The following is a 25,984-nucleotide window of genomic DNA, read 5'->3' as shown; positions in this document are numbered from 1 at the left end:
TAAATCAATCGCCAACTATTTTGATAATGGATTGATCCGTTCAAGTAGTTTTCATGAAAAAGAAGTCATAATTCTGTGATTTCAGGTTCTTAAATATAGATATGTTCTGGTTTCTTTGCTCCTCTGTGATAGTAAACTGAATATCTTTGGTGTGTGGACAAAACAAAACATAATTTTGGCGGTTTTGAGAAACATATTTATTTATGACATTTTATGAACCAAACAACTTGAAATCAACTTACGGAGAAAATATGTGACAGATTAATTGAATATGAAAATAATTATTAGTTGCAGCTCTACGAACACTGAGCCAAATCTAAATACTTAGTTATTTTCCTTTTTCCCCACTGAAAACAATGTTTAAAAAAATAAAGTTTTAAGTCTAAAAAAACATGTCACTGAATAAGTGAGTAAAGATTAATTTAAAATCACTTTTTTCAAATAAATAAAAAGTGTTTAACAACAAAAAAATTGTTTGTTACAAATCATCAGACGGAATCAAAACTCAACGTTTATATTCACAGATGAGTCAGTTTTCCTTGTGATTTTATCTGAAAGAACAGAGTCTGAGGCTCAGGGGCCCCGCGACCTCTGACCTCTGGGCCCCGTGTCACTGACGCTCTTCTTCTTCTTCTTCTGTCTGTTTAACATTTGGCCTCATGCATCTTCTTGTTGTCATGTTGCCGGAGACTCGGTGTTGCGCAACACACACACACACACACACACACACACACACATCCTGCCATTGCGGAAGCCAGCGAGAGGAGCCGAGGCGGCGCTAAATTAAATTAGCATACTGAGTCGTTAGCTGCGCGGCGCTGCGGCGGATGGACCGGACGAACGCAGCTGCGTGAGAACAAACGCACATTTCCCACAGACGAGAACTCCGCGGGTTCCGGGCTCATCTCGTCGGGATCCTCCTGTCGTGCGCCTGCCGAGGAGATGGGGGACAAGGCGGGCACCAGGTGAGCGAGTCCGCCAGGGCTAGCGCGGCTAACAAGCTAGTTAGCCGCGGATCTCACGCACTTTGCTACACCGCTCAGCGAGCGGCTGCTGCCGCCGCTGGCCGGCCCGGGCGGGCGGGGGCAGCTTATCTCCTCCCGTGCTGCAGAGAATGGACCCGCTTCACGGGGTAAAAGCGGACTCGGAGATCGGGTCCGCCCGCCTGCCCCCCCCCCCACCCCCCGGGTTCGTGTCTGAGCCTCCGGGGGGCGATGACCTCGTCTTCGGAAGGCCAAGTTAGCTCAGCAGGGCGGGGTTAGCTAGCTGCGGACAGGACGCGGCTCACGAATCTGTCAAATGTCGACGATCCACCGACGCGACTCGTTTAGCAGCGACTGATCATCAGCGACGTTTATTTCCCCTCACGCACACGCGCACACACACACATGACACTGGTGCTGGTGTGTTCAGACATAAATCAGGTTTCACGGATCCCCACGGCGCTTCACTGACAACACGGCCGCGGTGGGCGGCATCGACCGTCTCCTGGTCAACTTGGGAGTGTGTGTGTGTGTGTGTGTGTGTGAGGGGGGGGGACTTGTTTCTGGGTCCGCGGTGCCGTGTTCTGCGTTTAATAACCCCGCACGGGGAGGACGGGGGTTCGGTTCAGATGGCGGAGTGAGCAGGTAAACAAAGTGAGCGCCTCCGGCTCGGTTTGTTTTTCCCACTGATGCTCGTGAACATGACGGTGAACGGATCTCACGACGAACCGGTTGTCAGGTGTGTTGAGCCCCGGGTCACAGAGTGTGTGTGTGTGTAAAAGAGTGTGTGTGTGTGTGTGTGTGTGTGTGTGTATAAAAGAGAGTGTGTGTGTGTGTGTGTGTGTGTGTGTGTGTGTAAAAGAGAGTGAGTGTGTGTGTGTAAAAGAGTGTGTGTGTGTGTGTGTGTGTCTGTGTGAGTCTGAGTGAGTGGGTGTGTGTGTGTCTGTGAGTGTGTGTAAAAGAGAGTGTTTGTGTGTGTGTATGTGTGTGTGTGTGTGTGTGTGTGTGTGTGAGAGTGTGTATGTGTGTGTGTGTGTGTGAGAGTGTGTATGTGTGTGTGTGTGTGTGTGTTTCCAGATTAACTCTGCTCCGTTTTTAATGATTCATCCTGATCAAGTGTCAGAAGTTTAAAAGCTGATCGATTAACCTGCTGATCACTTTGTTCGATAATCAATCCGATCTGAAATACCTGTTCCTCTTCTCACGTGACCAGTGGTTATCTGTTTATATATATATATATATATATATATATATATATATATATATATATATATATATATTTAAATAATTTATCACAAAGACATTAAATCACATCTTAATGTTTGAGAAGTTGAAACCAACTGTTGAAATACATAAGAATAATCAATCATCAAATCTGCTGCTGATAAATCTATCATCTAATCAATAAACTGACTGATCAGTATTGAATCTACTCCTGATGATCAGGTGACTGATGGAAAACCAATACACTGTTGTTGCTAATCGACACATTGTTTCAATAATAATAATAAAAAATCGATATTCTGAGTTTCTCAGACGTGATGATCCGCGGCTTCTCGTCTCGATCGTTAAACTAAACGTTTCTGTGTTTTGTTCCGTAAGTTTGCGATTGAATCAACAGATTTATCAATAACCAAAATGTCTCTTGCAGCGGAAGAAGCTTTTTTTTTTCCATCAGCACACTTGAACTTTTCAGTGGATGTGTACCTCCGTCAGTCAGTTGGTAGGATGACAAAAACTAGAGCTGCTACAGTTCATCGATTAGAAATCGATTACTACATTAATCGCCCACTATTTTGATAATATTTGTCAAAATGTTCTGATTTCAGCTTCTTACATGTGACTATGTTCTGGTTTCTCTGCTCCTCTGTGAGAGTGAACTGAATATATTTGGTGTGTGGGCAAAACAAAACATCGTCTTGAGGTTTTGTGGAAACACGATCGACATTGTTTGAACCAAACGATTAATCGAGAAAATGATCAACAGATTAATCGATAATGAAAATAATTGTGGTTGCTACAGATTTTCAGTGAACGTGTCTGAAGGAGTAATCCACGACGTGTTGGTGTGGATGTGGACGAAGGGGGCAGAGCCAGGGAACTTTCTAATCTCTTTCTTTAACATTGTGACACAGAGGTTGTTTTTTTTACATGTTTCGCTGATTTCACAGAGAATCATTCATGAAAACTATCTGACACGTTCACTGACTGAGTCTGAAGAGAGATGATTTGGACAGTTGTTGATGATGGTGATGATGATGATCTTCTGACTGACGCTCTAGTTGTCGAGACAGAGACTTGTTACAGCTGATGAACACAAACTCTTCTCTCCTCTTGTTTCTTTGTTTTAAATTCATATAAAGTCTTTTTCTTTCCTGTCATGTCATTCACTTTGTGAATCTGCTGCTGGATTTTGAAACATGCGACCGTTGCGTCCGGACTCTCGCTGCAGGCGCCACCGCCCCGGACTCCGTGTGCCCTTCCGCCTCTTAACTTTCCAGTCTCTGCCCACTCGCTCACTTCCTGTTAGGAAACAGGTGGGAAAACGACATCATTCGAACCCGACGCACGGCGGCTGAACAAACCTTCCTGGAACATGTCTGACATTATCACACAGGAAATCACTGTGGCTTCACCCTCTGGTAACTAATACCAATAATACTAATAATCAGTATTTTAATATCTCATCTCGACGGAGCTGAAGAGAAAATGATATGAACCAGATCGTCCGTCACTCACAGACTCGTTCAGTAAACGTGTCTGAAAGTTCTCGTGAATTATTCTCTGTGAAAACAATGTTAAAGAAAGAGACTTAAAAACATTCAGGAGCTTTTCATCCTACTGACAAACAAACAAACAAACTTCTCGTTGTGGCGATCAGTCGTTTGTGACGGGAGTGACTCATCGCTGTGTCAGGATCTACGTCTGCACGTTAATTAGATTGAAAGTGATTCCGAGCGTTTCCCGGTCGAGAGCAACATGAAAACCGTGGAGACGATCAGCTGATCAGATCAATACCATCAGTGATTGGACGCGTCTGTGTTTTTAAACGGTGACCCGGTTCGTCTGCGGAGTTCCTGCCCGTTCAAGTCTGTCGTAGTGTGGACGCCAAGCGTAACCGTAGCAACAGTGATGAGATTTCATGCTAAGGTGCGTCAGTGTGGGCGGAGCTTTTTTCAGCTCATGGTTTTGGTTTAACGGCACAAAACTTTTTCCAACAACAACAATTATTAACAGTCACTTCAATACAGGGGCCCTGACTATGAATGTCAGAAACCTTGTATCTAGATTTAAACAGTCAGACGCCTCGTAAACTGTGTGTGTGTGTGTGTGTGTGTGTGTGTGTGTGTGTGTGTGTGTGTGTGTGTGTGTGTGTGTGTGTGTGTGTGTGTGTGTGTGTGTGTGTGTGTGTGTGTGTGTGTGTGTGTGTGTGTGTGTGTGTGTGTGTGTGTGTGTGTGTGTGTGTGTGTGTCAAACAAGGTCATGCAATGTATTTTTGCAGACAGTCGTATCAAAGGACTAATTCAGGTCCAAACGATCAGCAGATTAATTGGTAATAAACTATCAATTATTTGAAGTATTAAAAGCTTTTTACAACCATCACGTATTTATTGCCTCATGTTCCTCTGACCTCAACCTCTGCAGCTTTTTATTAGTAATCTTCAAATCATCCGCAGAATAACCGAAGGATTCATTTTCATGACAACAGTCGCTCGTTTCTTGTCCAGACTTGAAGCGCAGCTTCACTTCCTGTCGAGGTGACGCATTTCGTCCGTCCCCGCAGACAGTCCCCGCTGCACGTGGACCAGCCGCCGCCGCCGCCGCCGCCCTGGCGCTTTCATCCGGCAGCCAGTCGAGCGTGAGATGCGTTTCCTCGATGCGGGATTATTCCCCTGCTGAAGGAGGGCGTCGGCCTCCGGCGCTGTTTGTGCAGAGATGTCATTCCCAGGAGAATCTTCAAATGTTTCTATAAATCTGTTCAACTTAATCTAAAAAGTATTTCAATGAACCATAATAATAGATAAATGTTCTGAAATTGTTATAAATTAAGATCATCATCTTCAGGTTATGCTAAATAAACACATAAAACCTATTAATGAAAAGTATTTCAAAATATAGAAACATGAACATAATATTTCTTCACTCTTAACTTATTTGAACGATGTAAATATTTTTTCGTTTTTGAGATATGACCGTTTTCCTCCGTGCCTCTCCCGCTGCTCTCTGGCGCCACCGAGTGTTATCGACACGTTTTGCAGCTCGCGTAAGGAAACGTGATGACGTCATCACGGGCCGACGACCGAGGCCTCCACTTTCTGAATGTTCTGAAAACAGAATCATACGAACTTCAGTCTCCGGCAAACAAACTGTTGATACACAAAACAAATAATCGATTCTTGGAAAATAGTCATCGGATTGTAAAATAATGAAAATAACCACGAGTTAAGTTTTTTATGTTTGCAGCCAGAGCTGAAGATATTAGCCGCTCGGTACGATGAGAAAAAATTGACAAACCAACTATTTTAATAAGCCTCCAATTGTTGGAATAAGTTTTTCTATTTCCTGTGCTTCACTTTTCGTATCTTTAGTAGAAAGTATTTTTGGGTTTCGTGTTGTTGATCAGACTAAACAAGAAAAAAAAAATCCTCAGCCACCAACTGATGATGAAAACCAGCCCAGCGTGTGTGAGTGTGTGTGAGTCCTGAGACTTGAACACAGTAACGTGTGAACAAGTTTGACTTTGCTCTTTGAAGTCGACCTGGTCTATATATAACCAAGGTGTCCTGACAGGAAGCTGGAGCCGCCGCTCTGTTGTCAACAGTTCAGTGAAAGCAGAAGCTCGATGTTTCCCCTGAACGCTGCTTTGGCTTTGAACAAGAGATGTGAGGAGGCAAAACCGCTGAGTTTGGTACTTCCTGTTTGTGTGATGCCACCAGGAAGTGGTTGCGACTCTGGCGCTTTCACATCTAGCTGCAGGACTCGGTTTGTTTGTGGTCTGAAAGAAAATTGAGGACGATTCCAAAAAATATATATATGATTTTAGTTGATTGAACAAAAAAAAAACAATGTGCTAGTTTTAATTATTATTTTTATTCTGAATATCAAATGTTGAGGAACCTGAAAGAAGACGACACGCCTCCTCGTCCCCCCGTCGTACAAAAATGAAGCTAAAATATTGTGTACAATTAAACCTTTACTTCGATTTGTCACCATCATGGTGATTTGACTACATGTCGTCCATCTTTATTCTCAGTCTGTGGTTGGAGCTTGATGATGCATCAGTTCACAGTCCACAGCGTTACAGTTTGACCGTGACGCGTGTGTGATGTCATCTCGAAGAAGCTGCGACTGCAAAATATGTCATTTGGTTGTTTTTTTCTTCTTCCTGTGACTAAAAAAACCCAATAATTGCTGGTTAATTTACTGTCGATCGACTAATCTTTTTCAGCTCTTAATGATGTTTGTGGGCATCTTGTTGCTTAATCGGTTATTTGACGAGATCAGTGTAGATCTGAAGGTTAAGGCGGCGGCGTCCTGAGCCCGGCAACGGCGGTGGTAGGAAACCGCGAGCTGTTGATTGTCAGCGATCTGAAAGCTAAACAGACGGTTAATGATCCAGATGTAAATATTCATGTAGGCGAAGGGCGAGTGTGTACGCATGTTTTTTTTCATTCTCAGCTGCCGCCCCCTTCATGTCAATGTTTACACATTGGATGAAGCTGAACTGACTCACGGTCGCTCTGGGGAAAACAAATGGACGACATGTCGTGTCCTCTAAAGTGAAGTCAGATCATCCTGATCGCCCCCTGGTGTCTGGCTGCTGTGCAGGTCATAAGCCCCGCCCCCTCCATGTTAGCAGATGGGACATGTAGATGTTTGTGTCATGTGAGTTCGTTCTTATCACACTGAGGTTTGTTCACGTGTTCATGTTCATGATTACTTTGCTACTCAGTTATTCGATGAGATAAAAATTGCTAAATATCCTGTGTAACAAACGTTTGTGGTGTCGGGTTCAGGACCAGGACATTAACTCGCGTCACTTCCCTCCTCAGTTAACTGCTGTGTGGAAATAAACCGCGACTTTGTTTTCAAACGGAGACATTTCCTCAAATTTGATTTTGACAAACTATTCTCAGCACTGAAAAAAAAGAAAAGAAAATCTAACACCACTGTCTTCTTCTTCTTCTTTCCAAACCTCTCAGAGTTTTCAAGAAGTCGAGCCCCAACTGTAAGGTGAGTCAGTCGTTTTGTTTATTCTGCAACAACCGACACGGTCACAGACGCAATGTTCCGTTTTTAATCTCAGCGTTGAAACAAAGAGGGAGGAGCTTCCAAAACCAGTGGAGGCCGAAACCCCCAAAAAAGAAGAACTTGGATTCATGATTATGATAATAATAATAATAATAATTATAATTATAATTATAATATTAACTGTTGTTGGAATGTTTTTAGAGAGTTTTTTTGTCACAGAAGTTTTTTTTTAGAATTTGAAAAGGGTGTGAAGTGAATAGAGACTAATGTCAGACGAACGTGTGCAGGTGACTGTTTACCTGGGGAAGAGGGACTTTGTGGATCACCTGGACCATGTTGATGCAGTGGGTGAGTCTGCAGCACACAGACACACACACACACACACACACACACACGCACACACAGTGTTAGCGAGGTGTGAAAACAGCTGAGTGAACAAACTGTGTGACGAAGTTTGGTGTTGACGCCTGTCGTTTGTCTTCCTTCCTGCTCGCCACCGAAAGACGGCGTGATCCTCGTCGACCCCGAGTATCTGAAGGACCGGAAAGGTGAGAGGACTCGACACTCTTCACCCCGTGAACCAAATCAAAAAAACTGTACAAACACAAGGTGTCGTCGGATCGTCAACTTCCCCATGGTCCTTGAACTAACCGCGCATGTGAGACGTTCACTGTCGTCAGGGAAATATGAGCAAATCTTAAGCGTCATCAATTTGATCACTTTGTTCTTCACGTCTCATTCGAACTTTAACCTCCCTGAAAATTACATTTTCTCACAAAACTCTGACCCTCCTCCGCTGACGACCTCTGACATTCAGTTACATCATCAACAAGTGTTTTTGCACTTCACACTTCACACACACACACACACACACACATTTATATTTTATTGCATATTATTTCCTTTCTCGTCTCTCTGATCTGATCTTCCTCACTCTTGTCTCTTCCTTTTCTCACTCGTGTCTCCTCTCTTCCTCACTTGTGTCTCCTCTTCCTCACTCTCGTCTCCTCTTCCTCCCCACAGTCTTCGTCACACTGACCTGTGCGTTCCGTTATGGCCGTGAGGACCTGGACGTCCTGGGTCTGTCGTTCAGGAAGGATCTGTACATCTCCACCTTCCAGGTCAGAGCTGCTTTTGACTCTCAGTGGTGGGGCGGCTCGTCCACTCGCTGGAAGTGCGTTGGTTCCATCCCCGGCTCCTCCGGTCCACACGTGTCTTTAGTCAACACACTGAACATGACCTGCTGAAAGTGTGTGAATGTGACTTGGACTGTCGAGAGCTTTGAGTGAGTTTATCTTTCATCAACCAGGGCCTTTCTGTGTGGAGTTTGCATGTTCTCCCCGTGTGTGCGTGGGTTCTCTCCAGGTTCTCCATCTTCCTCCCACAGTCCAGACACATGCAGAATGGGGTCAGGTTCATTGGAGACTCTAAATTGACCGTAGGTGTGAATGTGAGAGTGAATGGTCGTCCGTCTCTGTCTGTGGCCCTGTGATAGGCTGGAGACCTGTCCAGGGTGTACCCCGCCTCTCGCCCAATGTCAGCTGGGATTGGCTCCAGCGACCCCCCGCGACCCTTGGATAAAGCGGTAGACGATGAATGAATGAATGAATTGGATTAACGTTCCTCCTCCTCCTCTCCTCCTCTTCCTCCTCGGTCAGGCCTTCCCTCCGGTGCCTGAGGAGAGGAAACCAAACAGCCGACTTCAGGAGCGGCTGCTGAAGAAACTTGGTCAACATGCACATCCTTTCTACTTCACTGTGAGTCGCCGCCGCTGTTCATGTGCTGGAACGTTTGGTTCCGTCCACTGGAACCAGGTTTTTATTCAACAAAGAGTCGAACACACAAAGCGTCTGATAAACGGTTTAATGGTTCACAAAAAGTTTGACGATCAAATGAAATGATCCAGTTGCCTAGAAGGTCACTCAGAGGTCACAGACCTAACGCCGTATATCGTCATGTTAAAGAAAGTCGGGGTGATCATTTGGATCAGTTGTTCATCTGTTAACATCAGGTCTGATGTTCTGTGTTGTTGTTGTTGTTGTTGTTGTTGTTGCTGTTTACTTTGAAACTCTGAATCACTGAACCTTGTTTCTCCTGTGGATTTCAGATTCCTCAGAACCTTCCCTGTTCAGTCACTTTACAGCCCGGACCAGAGGACACTGGGAAGGTAGGTCGGTCACTCACTCACTCACTCACTCACTCACTCACTCACAGTCTTTATAAACTGCAGCCGAACGTGGGGACGCGACTCTGTTTCAGGGGTTGAGCAGGAAGTAGAACGTCAGCAGGTCAAGGTGTTTCCTCTTCTGTCTCCTCAGGCCTGCGGCGTGGACTTCGAGATCAGAGCGTTCTGCGCCAAGACGATAGAAGAGAAGATTCACAAGAGGTGAGTTCAGAAACACCTGTTTGTTTTCTCCATATATATTTTATTTATAACTTGTTTGAAAGAAAAGACAGGACATTGAGGCATCAACAAGATGGGGGAGAAAAGGAGGAGAAAATAAAATTAAATTAAATGAAAAAACTTAAAAAGGGGAAAACCAATAAAACAATTAACAGTTTGTTTTCATCTGGATCCATGAATATTACTCTGTGGAATCAGGGAAACAAACTTCTCTCTCACAATGTTGAAGAAAGAGATAAAAACACTCCAGGCTCCGCCCCTTTGTCCAGATCCTCACCAACATGTCGTGGATTCTTTCAAACCAACAAACAAACGTGTGCGTGTGTGTGTGCGAACAGGAACTCGGTGCGTCTGGTGATCAGGAAGGTTCAGTACGCTCCAGAGAAGCCTGGTCCTCAGCCGATGGTGGAGACGACTCGCAGCTTCCTGATGTCCGACAGATCCCTGCACCTGGAGGCGTCTCTGGACAAGGAGGTGTGCCCCCACACACACACACACACACACACACACACACACACACACACACACACACACACACACGCTGGTGGTTTGTAACATGAAATGTTTGAACAGCTGTTCTGTCCATAAATTATAGTAACATGTTGAGAATTTTTGACCGTGTTTCCCAAAACTCCAACATGATGTTTTGTTTCATCCACAGAAATATATTAATGTTCAAGAACCTGAAATCAGATAATTTTGAAATGTTTTCTTTCATAAAAAAACTACTTGAATAGATTAATCTATGTTCTGTTGCAGCTCCACATGTTTTCTTCTTTTGTTCGAAACTGCCTCTTGTTTTGAATCAATGTGTTTTCCTCAACAGTTGCTTTAATGATAGTAATGAACGTGTGTGTGTGTGTGTGTGTGTGTGTGTGTGTGTGTGTGTGTGTGTGTGTGTGTGTGTGTGTGTGTGTGTGTGTGTGTGTGTGTGTGTGTGTGTGTGTGTGTGTGTGTGTGTGTGTGTGTGTGTGTGTGTGTGTGTGTAGTTGTATTACCACGGCGAGCCCATCAGCGTCAACGTTCACGTCACCAACAACTCAACCAAGACCGTCAAGAGAGTCAAGATTTCAGGTACGTCTCTGTTTTCTTTTTCTTCTTGGAGTATGTCAATAAAGATGGACGACATGTCGGCTCCTCTATTGTGAAGTCAAATCCTCCTGATCGCCCCCTGGTGTCTGGCTGCAGTACAGGTCATAAGCCCCGCCCCCTCCATGTCATGTGAGGTCGTTCTTATCACTGATGTTTGTTCACGTGTTCATGTTTCTGATCACTTTGCTTTTCATTAGTTATTTGATGAGATAAAAACAGGGCTGAGACGTCATGATTGACCGCTGACACTGACTCATGATTGGTCGAGAGCATGTTTGTGTGTGTGTGTGGGCGGTACCTCGATACCAAGGCGCCCCTACTGCACAGACTCTGACTCCACATGACGTCACCAGCACAAGATGGCGGCTCATGAATCTGAAATATTTAAGCTTCATGGTTTTACAACGAGAGGAAGAAGAAACGTGTCGTCCATCTTTGTTTACAGTCACTGATCGTCTTTATTCTTCTACTGCGAAATATTTCTGTTTCTAACCTTCGTAATGAAACCGAATGTTATTATTTTTACAATATTAACATATGAATCCCTCCCCTCTCTCTCTGCAGTGCGTCAGTATGCAGACATCTGTCTCTTCAGCACGGCCCAGTACAAATGTCCAGTGGCTCAGTTGGAGGCCGAGTAAGTTAAAGACGGATCAATAAAGATTCACATTCAAACAGAGATTGATAAAACATTTAACACCTGAAAACAACCTCCGTGTTGCTTCAAACAGTAAAGTTCAGTCAAAGAGAATCTTTGTTTCTAATTTGTTTCCTCAGTTTTTGATCATATTTCAATAATTTGGTTTAAACCATTTATTTGTGTTTGTTTAAACACAGATTTTCTGCTTTGAACCAAGTAAAGTGGATTCAAAGTTTAAGTTTAAAATCAACTGGGTTTAAACTTTCTCTCAGAAGATAAACCACCAGATTAACTGGATTAGTTTGTTTAAAGTGGGGTTTTATTGGTGTCATGTGATTTGGTTTCATGACAAACTAAAGTGATTTACAGCAATAATATCTTGCTGATCTGAGGTCAGTCTGTGGAGGGGGCGGGGTTTACACGAACAGTGTGATTGATAGCAGCGTGTCGTCTCCACAGTGACCAGGTGTCGTCCAGCTCCACCTTCTGTAAGGTTTACACTCTGACCCCGACGCTCGACAAGAACCGAGAGAAGAGAGGACTCGCTCTGGACGGAAAACTCAAACACGAAGACACCAACCTGGCCTCCTCCACCATGTAAAACACACACACACACACACACACACACACACACACACAGGTGTTGATTCAGTCACATGACCGCGGCGCTCTGCTTGGGTTTCAGTGTGAAGGACGTCACCAACAAAGAGGTTCTGGGGATCCTGGTGTCCTACAGAGTCAAAGTGAAGCTGGTCGTCTCACGTGGAGGGTAAAAGACACACACACACACACACACACACACACACACCCCTCCAACTCTGCTGACATCACTTCCTGTCCTCAGCCTCAGTCTAAATATCAATATGGAGTTTTGTTGGGGACTTGATGAAGCGTTTGTGGCGGAGCTGCTACGAGGAGAAGCAACTTCAACTTTTTAAATGACTGTATATAAAGATGATCAGTGACTGTATATAAAGATGATCAGTGACTGTATATAAAGATGATCAGTGACTGTATATAAAGACGATCAGTGACTGTTTATAAAGACGATCAGTGACTGTATATAAAGACGATCAGTGTCTGTATATAAAGACGATCACTGACTGTATATAAAGACGATCAGTGACTGTATATAAAGACGATCAGTGACTGTATATAAAGACGATCAGTGTCTGTATATAAAGATGATCACTGACTGTATATAAAGACGATCAGTGACTGTATATAAAGACGATCAGTGACTGTATATAAAGACGATCAGTGTCTGTATATAAAGACGATCAGTGACTGTATATAAAGACGATCAGTGTCTGTATATAAAGATGATCACTGACTGTATATAAAGATGATCACTGACTGTATATAAAGACGATCAGTGTCTGTATATAAAGACGATCAGTGTCTGTATATAAAGACGATCAGTGTCTGTATATAAAGACGATCACTGACTGTATATAAAGACGATCATTGACTGTATATAAAGACGATCATTGACTGTATATAAAGACGATCATTGACTGTATATAAAGACGATCACTGACTGTATATAAAGACGATCACTGACTGTATATAAAGACGATCACTGACTGTATATAAAGACGATCACTGACTGTATATAAAGACGATCAGTGACTGTATATAAAGACGATCATTGACTGTATATGAAGACGATCACTGACTGTATATAAAGACGATCAGTGACTGTATATAAAGATGATCACTGACTGTATATAAAGACGATCAGCGACTGTATATAAAGACGATCAGCGACTGTATATAAAGACGATCAGCGACTGTATATAAAGACGATCACTGACTGTATATAAAGACGATCAGTGACTGTACATAAAGACGATCAGCGACTGTACATAAAGACGATCAGTGACTGTATATAAAGACGATCAGTGACTGTATATAAAGACGATCAGTGACTGTATATAAAGACGATCAGTGACTGTATATGAAGACGATCAGTGACTGTATATAAAGACGATCAGAGACTGTATATATATGGACGAACAATGAACTCATCACAGTTGTCGTCTGAGTATAGGAAGTAGAAAAGTGACTCGATCGATGTCTTGGGTCTGATTCTGACGTCGTCGTAGCTCCGCCTCCTGCCGCATCCTCCAACTTCCTGCTTCCTGCTGTAGTTGCTCGTCGCTGTGTTTTTGCTTCCTCTGTAGTTTGTTGTCAACGTGTTGCCTCCTGCTTTTTCATCTTCATCTCCCCTCTTGTGTTTTTGGCTTCCTATGCCCCTCCCCCTCTGCCCCCCCCCCCTCCCCCAGGCTGCTGCGAGGCATGTTGGACAGGTAAATGTGACTGACGGCCTCAGTTTTCATTCAGTCTGATCATGAAACATGAAAACACAGCCTGGTTCCTCCGTCCATCAACAAACACAGTTATACGTTTTCAATCTGGATTCAATGACGGATAGATTGGTTTTTAATGGTAAACTGGTTTAAACAGGAGATGAAATAGATTGAAGTTGATCTAAACTGGTTTAGTTTGGTTTTGCTACAGTGTGTAACTTTTAGAAGAACTTATTCACATAAATTGAATATATTGTCCATAACTATGTTCATAAATGTATAATGAGTTAAATATAGTTCCATGAGGTGGACCCGACCTCCGTGTGAGTCTCCATGTTTCTACGTCGTGTTGAATACGCTTGTTGAACTAAACGGTCCAGAATACGTCGTGTTCACGTTGAATTTTCAGACACTGCCGGAAACCGGAAATGAAATAAGCAGTGTGACGCCATGAAGTGTCCCCTGTCGGTCGCTCAGTTGGTTGAAGTTTGCCACTTTAACATCAGAAAATTACAAAAATTACACACTTTAGCTTTAACCAAACTCAACTGGTTGTAATTCAGTTTAAATTGATCTATACAAACTAAATTGTTTATAGAACTGGATGAAAGTATTTAAACCTGAAAGAAAAGTTTTAAATTGAGTTTGAACAAGAGGGAAACTGAGTTGAAACCAGATTCAAACACCAGATGAATCAGATCTAAACGTTAAACCAGTTCAAACTGGTTCAGAGACTCAGTCACATCTGATTATTTAACTGTAACGTCCTTTTTACTGATTATATTTGTTTTATTATAAACAACATCAAACTTAAATATTATGCACGTGTCCATGAATTGTGACGTGTGTGTGTGTGTGTGTGTGTGTGTGTGTGTGTGTGTGTGTGTGTGTGTGTGTGTGTGTGTGTGTGTGTGTGTGTGTGTGTGTGTGTGTGTGTGTGTGTGTGTGTGTGTGTGTGTGTGTGTGTGTGTGTGTGTGTGTGTGTGTGTGTTTCAGAGACGTGTCGGTTGAGCTGCCCTTCATCTTGATGCATCCTAAACCTGTGGAGGCGCCGCTGTCGCGCCCTCAGTCAGGTGAGTCCCACATCATGGGAGTTTTAGGCTTTTTGTCAGTCGTCTTCCTCAGCCTCTGATTCAATCAAGTAAAAAAACTGTATTCTTCTTCTTTATCGTTATTTATAGTGAAGTGCATGGTTAAACTGTAAAATATGGATCCTCAGTTACATTTCATCGTAACGGTTCGATGACGACATCTGAATAAATCAATTTGTTTAAAATATAATCGTCAGTCAGTATAAATCTGTATCAGTCAGTTTCTAGTCTTTTCCATCCTCGTACACTGAATCACCATGGAGACGAGAGGCAGTTTCCATGGAAACACTAGTGTGACCTGTGTGTGTGTGTGTGTGTGTGTGTGTGTGTGTGTGTGTGTGTGTGTGTGTGTGTGTGTGTGTGTGTGTGTGTGTGTGTGTGTGTGTGTGTGTGTGTGTGTGTGTGTGTGTGTGTGTGTGTGTGTGTGTGTGTGTGTTTTTTTATACAGCTGTGCCGGAGATGGACCCGCCCATCGACACCAATTTGATAGAATTCGACACAAAGTAAGTTTCACACTTAGGTATGAATATAAATAAAGTTGATCATTGATTTGTAGTTATTGATTTTTTTTTTGTTTTTTAAGTAGCAGCATCTCCCAGGACGACGACTTCGTCTTCGAGGACTTCGCCCGCCTGCGACTCAAAGGCGCCGTGGACGACAAGGAAGAGGACTGCTAGGAGCTCGTCCAGCCCGCCATCCGCTCGCTTCAGACCCACCACACACACGCACACACACACACGCACACACACACACACACACACACACACACACACACACACACACACACACACACACACACACACACACACACACACACACACACACACACACACACACACACACACACACGTTACATTCCCCGGTGGAGGGGATGGATGAGGGCTGTTTGGACGGAGGCCATCAGGGGCTGGGTGGTGTTCTCTCCTCTCTTGCTTCTGCCGTTCGTAACGCCATTGCCATTTCCCCCCTGTCATCTAGCTCGGTCTGGATCGAACATCTCTGCTGTTTGTTCGTAGTCATGACATTCGGGTGTGGGCGGGGCCCCGAGGGCGACGGAACGACTGAGTGGCCCGAAAATAGAGAGCGAGAGAAAAAGACGTGTAGGAGTCACAGGAAAAGGAAGAAGCAGCAACGTTCGTCCTCTTTTACTTTGAAAATCCTTCTGAACGTCGACCGGTTCCCGCGGCGACGCGCGATCGATCTCCGTCTTGTACAAACAGGATATATATTTGAAACATAGAGAGATACTCTTGTACGAGCGGGTGAGTTCGGTGGCGAGCGCAGTTTTCGTCTCCACGTGAAACACTGTAGATGCTTTTTATGTCGCGGCTGCAAAGGGAGGAAATGCGCGCGCACACACACACCTAACACACACACACACACACACACACATAACACACACACACACACACACACACACACACACACAGTCTTACACCGGCGACTGAAGTTCGATTTCACCAGCATCCACTCCCTCGCTCTCTTCGCGCTCTGAACGTGAACGACCCGCCCCCCTTCCTTCCTCCATTTTGTAAAATATTTGTCACTTTGTCGGCGGCACTGTTTTGTTTATTTTCTTTAATTCCCACTTTGTTCAGAATCATTCCAGCATCGATGAAGTCGTTCCATTTAATTTAAACCGTCAAGAAGCAGAAGAAGTTTGGAGGTCGTCTAACATGATTCAGATTATCATGACTGGATATACAAAATGGCCGACACGTCTCTACTTCCTCCCGTTGTACAAAAATGTAAAGCTTAGATGTTTGGATTCTGGCGATAAGGACGACCTGAAATGACAGAAACCATTTTGGGAAACGTTTATTTACGATTCCTTTAAAAAAAAAAAAGTTGATTTTTTTTTGTTTGGTCCATGTCCCATCTGCTAACATGGAGGGGGCGGGGCTTATGACCTGTAAATACTTTGACTCTAGTTTCTCAGACTTCATGAACAGACGATACCGATCAGTTGATCAATAACCAGTGACGGGTTTTACGTTTTCGTGGCGTTTCTACAAAAAAAATGTAGAAATTCACCAGACTTCTCTTCACGTCTCACAAGATTTTCAAATCGGGTTTCTGACGTTCGTCGGTCTGGTTCCAGTTCCAGTTCCGTGTTCATGCAGATCACGACTTGATCACGTGATATAAACTCGTCTGTCGTTCCGAGCTGAGCCGTTAAGTTGAGTCAAACTTCGTGAGCTCGTTCAAGGGAAACACTGGTTCTTACTTTGTGGTTTATTATCATCTCTGTTTCTGCCGGATCAATCATGTTGTTTAGTAATTACTGTAAACTGTTTTGTGCCTTTTTTGTTTCACTCTTTTTTAAATCTCACCATCGCCGATAGCAACATGTTTTTATCACCGATGCAGTTTGTGATGCGTTTCTTGCCGGGGGGAGTTATCGTAAAGTTGAACTCTGTAAACCGATTACAAATGCAGAACGCAAATTGTTGTAAATTGAAAAAAAAACAAAACTTTTTACGTCTGTAAAAGTTTGATCTAATTTTAAAATAAAAAAATTGTTATACTAGTTAAAATTACATTTTGATCTATAAAACTGGTTTAAATCTTGTAATGAGACAAAACATATAGATTTTTTGTCATTTGATGCCTTTTGTCATGAAATTATTTTCTTGGAAGTATTTTTGTAAAGTTACGAGTTATTTCGGTGATTATGAGCTATTACATTTTGCCTTGTACGACACGTTTATCATGTTTTGTTATTTTAAATAATAACTTTATTCTCACGACGCCCTCACGTTGTCTTTGGCTTTTGGAAAAGTCACTGATGTTTTTTTAATTTCCCTAACGATGCCGCCGGCCTTTTCCATTAATCATCGATGCCATTTAACTAATTATTTTTCAAAACGGTGCCATGAAAAAATCCTCAGCCAATGAAAATCATGAAGTTGTTTATTATTTTTATTGGTATAAACCAAATGGCTCCAGTGTTTCCCTTCAAACCTTCCTCCTCTCTTCCCGCCCGTCGTCCATATTTCAATTTTATGTTCTTCAGTCAAACTCGGGACACGATGTGAAGGTCTTCAGCAGCGCGGGGTATTGTTGATATAATTCTGATTATTAATATTGTTGTTATTGTCCTGGATGATCAGATCTTTTCTCCGACGGCTGACGACAGTTCAGTTCACGACATCCGTGCGTCGGCGTTGAGTTTTTGTCTTTCTTCTCGTGGACGTGTCAGACGACCGGAGCACCGCACTTTCACCAGACCAACCACAGAACTGCAGACTTGTACTTTTTATTTTGTTTCAGGAAGCAAAGAGGAATGTTGACCTTTTTTTCTTTTCTTTTTTTTTAATGCCTGCACGTTTTTTCTTAACGTAATTCTCAGTTGTGGTTTTTTCGTAAGCTAACGTGACTCATCGCGTCGTCAAACCACCAAACTTTTATTTTCTAAAACTCAAAAAACCTGCCAAACTCCCTCCCGCCCTCCTTCCCTCCTTCCTTCCTTCCTTCCTTCCTTCCTTCCTTCCTTCCTTCCTTCCTTCCTTCCCTCCTTCCTTCCCTCCTTCCTTCCCTCCTTCCCTCCTTCCTTCCTTCCTTCCCTCCTTCCTTCCTTCCCTCCTTCCTTCCTTCCCTCCTTCCTTCCCTCCTTCCTTCCTTCCTTCCTTCCTTCCCTCCTTCCATCCCTCCTTCCTTCCTTCCTTCCCTCGGTCACTGAAGCTGCGAACCAGAAGGGAGGAAGAAGAGGAAACCGACACAGAGCATGTTTTTTTAAATTTTAATTTAATTTAATTTTTTTTCCAAGCAGTGCTGTGAATCGTACGAGCTGTGATTCTGTCCTTATTTCGTTGTGCATTTGTGGGGTAACTTTGCTAAGTGTGAAAATATTTTGAAAAGTGCCACGCCCCCCGGCCTGAGCGATGCTTAACCATAATGTCTATAAAAACAGGTGATGATTCTGCCAGAACAGATAGAATCATGATTATTATGCTTCTGATTATTATTATGGTGACTATTATTATTATTATTATCTACTGTACCATCATTTGCAACCATGATTATTCTCATAATCATCTAAGAGTCTATTGTTTTGCCATGTATTTTTTATTTTGAGATTTTTATTTTAGTTTTCTTTTTATTATTAAAGGTAAAATGAACTAACAGATCCTCGTGTCGTGTGGTGACTGAGCCGCGAGTTTCACCTGCGGTTACCATGGAGATGAATCAAAGGTCATGTCGCAGCACCAGTTTATCAGAAATGGTTCAAAAGGACTTTACGTGAGTTTCTGCCAGTGCTACGTGACTTAACGATACCAATAGCAATTATCTGGAGGAGTCTTGAGTTCTGCATCGAGCTTCATTCCTTTACTCTCAAGGTTCTGTTTGTAAAGTGTCAAACCTCAACCAACTGAGCGACCGACAGGGGACACAATGGCGTCGCACTGCTAATTTCATTTCCTGTTTCCGGCAGTGTCTGAAAATGCAACGTATTCTGGACGTTTAGTTCAACACGACGTAGAAACATGGAGACTCACACGGAGGTCGGGTCCACCTCATGGAACTATATTTACCTCATATGAACACATTATGGACAATATATTCAATTTCTCTGAGTGAGTTCTAATAAATATTACACACTGGAGCTTTAATTGAAGAAAAAAAGGATTTGACGCTTCATGTATAAAGTCACGATGTTGACAATACAGGGGTCCATTAGCAGCGATTTAATTTTGTACTAATTCACATTTTTATCAATTTATTCTTCCACATTGGAGATTATGATTTCATGATCATTACAGGACTGTTGGGCCTCGACGGAGGTAAAAATACAACAACCCTACTCCTTTGTCAGGTGTCGATGTCAGGAGGAGGTTTTGGTTTTCCTTTAAAAAAAACGACGCAGCTCATTTTCATTTTAATGCAGTTTTATTGTAAATCACATCAGAAGTTTAATCAGCCTCAACAAATGTAATACAAAACCTAAATGAACAGTGTCTAGTGGGAACAGGGGTCTTTTTTTTTTTTTAAGGGGTTATGAAAAAGATCAAACAAAGCAACCAAAAAAAGATCTTCAGTCTCGCCGTCATAAAGCGTCGTAGTCGTCCTCGTCGTCGTCCTCGTGCTTCCTCTTCAGCGACTCGCTGCCCGTGTTCTGCGACACCATGTTGGTGGTGATGAGGATGTTCTTGGAGCCGATCAGCGACGGGTTGATGAGGACGTTGGAGACTGTCGGCGTGGACGGAGTCGCTGTCGGGGCGAGAGGAGCAGGAGGTAAAACTTTGACTTAAACATAATTTTTTTATGAAAAACTTGTTTTATCTGGACATTGAAGCAGGTTGTGTTTGCTGCTGCGATGATTCGTCCAGTTCCTCAACCTCGGTGGTAAAGGTCAAAGTAGGAGATCAGAGCAGCGAGCGAGTGTGAGGGGTCAGCTTCTTACTGGTTTTGGTGGCGGTCGTCTGGGAGGGAGGGGGGATCTGCACGGTGAACCTCTGACCCGTCAGAGACACCGGAGCTCCGACTTTTGTGGTGACGGACTGAACCGACGTAGTTCCTGTGGAGACACAAACACAGTTTAACATTTAGACTTAACAGATGATGAGGCCGTCAAGATGGAGGTCGGGTTCAGAGCGAGGAACGTTCAAATGAGGAAATCCTAGATGTACCGGTGTTCAGGTGTGTGTGTGTGTGTGTGTGTGTGTGTGTGTGTGTGTGTGTGTGTGTGTGTGTGTGTGTGTGGCGCTCTCTGCAGCCTCACAGCTGCATCACAGGGACTCTGGTCCACGTAACGAGACTCACCGAGGGTTGGCGTGGACGGTCGGCTGGAGACGGCGCCGACGCTGAGGCGAGGCACCGATATCCTGCTGGACGACGACACCTGGAGGAGAGAGAGAGAGAGAAAGAAAAACCGTGTCAGCGAGCTGCAGGAACACACAAAAACAGGAACCTATGAGACAAGAGTCGATTTGTTTTCTTCACCTTCTTCTGAATGGACTTGAGTCTGTAGTTGGGCGCCGTCAGACAGTAGCGGTCCGGGGGGAGTCGGGGGCCCGTGTAGGGTTTGATCAGCGGGAGAGGAGTCTGGTTCTTCTGCCTCGCGACCTCCAACAAGAACTGACCCCAGAGTCAAAGGTCAGACCACACAAACACATACACGTAGACACAGTATCGTGAAGTCAGAGCAGGAGAATCGATCGACGTCTAACTCACGTCTCGCGGCGGCGGCGACGTGAACGATTGGTCCATGCGGCACTGGATCGCCAGTTTGATGTCGTCGGCGTCCACGGTCGACTTCTTGGCGTGTGTGGCGTAGATTTTGGCGTCTTCGATGATGGTCGTCACGTATCCTACGAACAGAAACAGCAGGTTGTTATTAATTGTCTACAAAAGACTTTCCAGGCTCAGATCCATCAAATTCAATCTACAAGCGTCGTGTCCGTCACAGGCCTCGTTGACTCACTGTAGGTGAACTCCAGCATCTGGTTGATGACTCGCGGTTCGTACTCCGTGATCCCCATGTCCTTCAGGATCTGCATCATCACCTGAGCAGAAGCAAACAAACAAACAAACAGGAAGTAAAACATCAGACAGACGACATGACGACCAACCGTGACGTCACACGATACGACAAACGTTTGCAAAATCATATTTATGTTCGGTGCAACTCTGCAACACTAAGAACAAAAGTCATCAGAGCTGAAAATATCAGTCGACTCACTCGTTAAAAAATTCAGACCGATTTATGAGCTGGCGAATAAGAAATCGGACGATACGAGTCTACAGATCGGTTTCTGACTTTACGTTTGCTGATGAGAAAACTTTTAATTTACAGAACAAACAAGGGAGAAAAGATTTATTTTCATATTTTACATTAAAAAAATCTGTTTATTTTCTCAATTTATTTTTTAAATTCTTTATATTAGGTTGTTTTACTGTTTATTAAGTTTATGGTAAAACTGTAAAAAATATATGAATATAATGTAAAATATCAAGCCCCAATTACGTTTCTTTGTAATAAGGTATAACAACAACGACGTCTTAGGAATCATTGACAATTGTTTCTAAAACATATACATATATATATATATATATATATATATATATATATATATATATATATATATACGTGTGTGTGTGTGTGTGTGCAGGTGAGCAGGTCAGAGGTCACAGGTCCGGCTGCGGTGAGTAACAGTTTGACTGATGAACTTTTACTTGTAATGTTGTTGTTGTTTTTGTGTTTACTTCCGCGTCAGTGAGCAATCGACCACTTCACCGTCGGTGTCTCGTATCGAACTGACGGTGATGATCATCAACTGACAGCCGCGGCTTAGCGGCTAAGCTAACGGGCTAACAAGCTAACTCGCTCGCTATTGTTGTGGACGACAGTGCGATGCTAACGTTAGCAGCTAAGCTAGCTGACCGTTTTGGCGGCGGAGGGAAACGTCCGTCACCGACGCGACCTGTCGTCCTCAGTCCGCACCGAGGCCGCCGGTTGAGCCGCGGTTCGTCGGAAGAGGAACGGACCGTTTCTCGGACGTTACCTGAGCATCTTTCGGGACCGTTTTCGGAGCAGACATCTTGATTTCCCCCGCAGCGCCGCCTCTTCTTCTTCTTCTTCTTCTTCTTCTTCTTCTTCTTCTTCTGTTGCGTCAGCTCGAGCACAAAGAAACCGTCAGCGACACCTGCTGGTCAGGAAGTGAAGAAAGTCATCAAACTCTCGCGAGATCACCGTCAGATCCAAGATCACAACACTGACAAACTGTTGTAGTACAAACACTGCGAATAATAAACTGTAATCAAATAAAACATGAAGAAAACGTGAATAGAAAAATAATATGAATAAATAATGGTATGTTATATCTGTACAATGTCATTGATTCAGAGAGTTTGAAAGTCGCAGCTGGTTGAGGTGAAGCTTGTCAAATGCTTCAAATTCAAATTCAATAAAAGGAAATTCAAGACGATGCCTTATGTTAAAAAACAAGTTCATATGATACAGCTAATGTATGATAGGTGAAATATAAAATCACATACTGTTAATGTATTTGGTAGTTTGTTATTTGATCAAATATTTTAACAGTTTTTGGTGAAATTATTTTATTGTCTTTTTTGGTGAATACTATATGAATTAGTTATTATGATTATTTTATATGAAGGAGCTAAAACATTAAGACACTTTATATGACTCATCATGATTCGTCCTGCAGGGGGCGCTACAGGAAAACACACTGAGCTCAGGGTCTCTGAACGTCTTCAACTGAAAATATATCACAAACACGATTAATGTACCGGAGGACAAACGACACATTTGATCATGACTAGTTAAAGTGGAAACGCCACAAAGTTTCAAAAAATAAAAGTCCTGCTTTTTAAATCTTCTCGTCATATTTAAATGTTGCTGAATAATACAATTTAAATATACAAACTAAAAGTTATGTTTTACTAATAAGTGGTGAAAATGTTGTCTGGAGTTCGGTGACGTTGTGTCCTGTTTAAGTTCAATTAAAAGTTTCGGTGATGTATTCAAACCCAGTTTGAACCACCGACCTTCGGCCTGACGGACGACCTCCAGAGCCGCACGTCTTCTCTCTCTAGTTTTGTCAGATCGTGACTTTACACTGTAATTTTAAACCTTAATGAAATGAGTTGTGTCGTTTGTTTGGCTCTTCATGTCAGAGCGACTCGTGTTTCCTTCACAAAGTAAAGATGATGAGAATGAAACGTTTGAACGTCAGATTTAACTTGAAATGAGGTTTGTACATGAAGTTAGTGAGTGAAGATGAGCTCGTCCACTGAATGACAGTTTTTACTGAGTCTCATGGAGTCTGAGTGGTTTCATCGGAGCTGAAAATTGACCAATGAGCGCTGTCCATCTGCGGCCGAGCTCAGACATCACAGGTGAGGGCAACAAAGTCCCTGGGGTCTTTACTCTGGGGCTTATGGGAATATTTGAACACAGTTGTTTGAATAGAAACTGCTCAAATCTAAGTCAGAAAATCCATGAAAAAGTTTTCAAATTGTTTTCAAATTAAAAACTCATGTAAGTACATGTTCAAATCAATACGTGAACGTGTGTTTACATTTGAAACAAACCATTTCATCCTAAATCTTCATTCCAGTGTGATGATAATTATTATTTCACTCGTATCGTGAGACTCTGGTCGAGAACGAGCCCACAACCGGATCAGGTTCCTGGAATCCTGAGAATATCTCCAGCTTCCTCAAACCAGGAAGTCATGTAAACACACACACACACACACACACAAACACACACACACACACACGCGCACACACACACCGGTCAAAACAATAACCTGAGCCTCAAACAGGGTTTATTAACATATCAAATGTTGTGTAATATTTAATAAAAATCGATGAAAGGAGTTTGTAACAATCAGCAGTGAAATCTGAGTGGCCTGCTGAGCGAGTCCACGTTCTCTGAACGTACGAGCTCCTCGTTTACGACCCCGAGAGTCGAGCCGGGTCGTAAAGGTTAATCATTTTAAAAACGCAAAACCATCCACACAGCAGCGTACAGTCTCAGAGGTGTTGCGGTTCTCATGACTTTATGGCGACGCTCTCTGTGTGTGTGTGTGTGTGTGTGTGTGTGTGTGTGTGTGTGTGTGTGTGTCCATAAACTCTGGGTAAACACGAGGTCGCCGTCGGCTCGGCGGTGGGAAACACAACACACGTCTCACCACGACTGTCGGTTCCACCTGAGCTGCGTTGATGATGTGACGATGGTTTAACGGTGCAGAGGTCAAAGGTGACGAGTGACGGAACCGACGTGCTGTTAGCATCTTAGCGTTCTCTGTAGCCTCTTTCACGTTGGACAGAAAAAAAAAGCCGTCGTCTTCAGGGTGAAAGGTCAAAGATAACGTCGTCGTTCCCGGGTCCCGGGTCCCGTGACTCTACGTGACGTACGTACGACACGCAGGTGTCGACGGCGCTAATTTTCCCGCCGCGACGTTTCTTTCAGGAACACAGATGCCGCCGACTCTCCCACCACCTTCTGTTAAACCACCAACAACGTGGCTACACTTTCCTTTCATGCAGCCTACAGGCTACACCGCCATGCTAACAACGCTAGCCATGCTAACAACGCTAGCCACGCTAACTGGACATTAGCCACCACGGCTTTGCTCACGTGGAGGCGGAGTCTGTGCAGGAGTGATCGCGGCGTGGAACTACCTGAAATGACAGAAACATCCGTGGAAACACTCATCGAACTTGATCCTTGCGACTTGAACCGCAGCCATGGTGATTTGGTTTCACTTCAGGGAGCTGACACGTCGTCCATCCAATATTATATCTTACATAAAGATAAAATATGAGTCATTTACATTGTGCTGTGTTGATATCAGTTGTATGAACACAGTAGTGACTCACACATCATCATTGATTCAGTACAATGAAGAACGGGGTGATTTGATCTCGTCTGTGTTGGACGCGGTTTTATCACTCAACGGGTTCCATCAGCCGACTCGACTCGTTCACCTCGTCGTCTTCGGACGTTCCTCGTCGTTTGGGAACATTCGTCCTCTGGAAACCTGCCGCGCGTCGTCGTCGTCTTCTGAGGGTTCTGTTTTTGACGAGCGGGCGATAAGAGGCCTCGTTTACGACTTCTGGGAAGATTCCTTATCGGCGCAGCAAGAGGCAAACGTACAGTCTCTGTTTGTTCCACTTTGTCTCCACCTGCGATTACGAGACGTCGTCAATGAAGAGGAGTGAGAATATATGTTTAAAATCTGTCTTGAACCTCGAAGACAAAGACAACAGGAGCAGCGAGGGCAGAAGGTCATGAACCTGTGGGCTGACGATGATGAGAATCTTCACGATCTTCACAAACCCTTCTCCTTCAACGTGTCACTGTCTGTAAACAGGATCTTCTGATCCACTCGTGTTTGCACGTGTTCATCTGTGGACTCCAGCTTCTGTTCTCAGCCTCGTCCGACTCCCGTAGACTTGGTGGAGGCGACGGAACACGGAGCGAGAGAGAATCCATGAGATGTTGGTGTGGATCTGGACAAAAAGGGGGCGGGGCCAGAGACGGAACCTAGTAGAGACGGTCGTCCACTAACCTGAAGGTTGGCGGTTCGATTCCCCGCTTCCCCCAGTCCGCTTGCCGATGTGTCCTTTAGCAAGACACTTAACCTGACGGCTCCTCCGGCCGCGTACGAACGTGACAGAAGAAGTGCGGTAAAATATGAATGAGACGTGATGTGAAGCGCTGAAACCATTTGTAC

At 43.7% G+C, this 25,984-nt stretch overlaps 2 protein-coding genes across 6 annotated transcripts; one reads left to right on the top strand and one right to left on the bottom strand.

Annotated features, from left to right (window-relative positions):
- The first annotated feature begins 785 nt into the window (after nucleotides 1-785).
- LOC118300245 (arrestin red cell) lies at nucleotides 786-18,901 on the top strand. 4 transcript variants are annotated; one of them, XM_035624525.2, is made up of 16 exons: nucleotides 786-965; nucleotides 7,187-7,217; nucleotides 7,523-7,583; nucleotides 7,739-7,783; nucleotides 8,259-8,356; nucleotides 8,894-8,992; nucleotides 9,343-9,402; nucleotides 9,554-9,621; nucleotides 9,978-10,113; nucleotides 10,629-10,713; nucleotides 11,296-11,368; nucleotides 11,831-11,968; nucleotides 12,057-12,140; nucleotides 14,680-14,756; nucleotides 15,223-15,277; nucleotides 15,361-18,901. In XM_035624525.2, the coding sequence occupies exons 1-16, from the start codon at nucleotides 943-945 to the stop codon at nucleotides 15,449-15,451; spliced, it is 1,224 nt and encodes a 407-aa protein (XP_035480418.2). In that variant the 5' UTR covers nucleotides 786-942; the 3' UTR covers nucleotides 15,452-18,901. The 4 variants fall into 4 exon arrangements, with proteins under 4 accessions (XP_035480418.2, XP_035480417.2, XP_035480416.2 ...); XM_035624524.2 differs by having other exon boundaries at nucleotides 787-965; nucleotides 15,358-18,901; XM_035624523.2 differs by lacking the exon at nucleotides 786-965 and adding an exon at nucleotides 1,553-1,722.
- A 744-nt stretch (nucleotides 18,902-19,645) lies between these two features.
- Nucleotides 19,646-24,978, bottom strand: taf9 (TAF9 RNA polymerase II, TATA box binding protein (TBP)-associated factor). 2 transcript variants are annotated; one of them, XM_035624550.2, is made up of 8 exons: nucleotides 24,930-24,978; nucleotides 22,280-22,420; nucleotides 21,199-21,280; nucleotides 20,949-21,085; nucleotides 20,718-20,852; nucleotides 20,538-20,616; nucleotides 20,179-20,292; nucleotides 19,646-19,985 (listed from the first exon to the last, which is right to left on the bottom strand). In XM_035624550.2, the coding sequence occupies exons 1-8, from the start codon at nucleotides 24,961-24,963 to the stop codon at nucleotides 19,763-19,765; spliced, it is 945 nt and encodes a 314-aa protein (XP_035480443.2). In that variant the 5' UTR covers nucleotides 24,964-24,978; the 3' UTR covers nucleotides 19,646-19,762. The 2 variants fall into 2 exon arrangements, with proteins under 2 accessions (XP_035480443.2, XP_035480444.1); XM_035624551.2 differs by lacking the exon at nucleotides 24,930-24,978.
- Nucleotides 24,979-25,984: the final 1,006 nt, after the last annotated feature.

This window comes from Scophthalmus maximus, chromosome 2, assembly GCF_022379125.1.
Source record: "Scophthalmus maximus strain ysfricsl-2021 chromosome 2, ASM2237912v1, whole genome shotgun sequence".
NCBI classification, from domain to species: domain Eukaryota; kingdom Metazoa; phylum Chordata; class Actinopteri; order Pleuronectiformes; family Scophthalmidae; genus Scophthalmus; species Scophthalmus maximus.
Note: the sequence above shows the minus strand (reverse complement) of the source record. Positions and strands in the feature narration are given on the sequence as shown.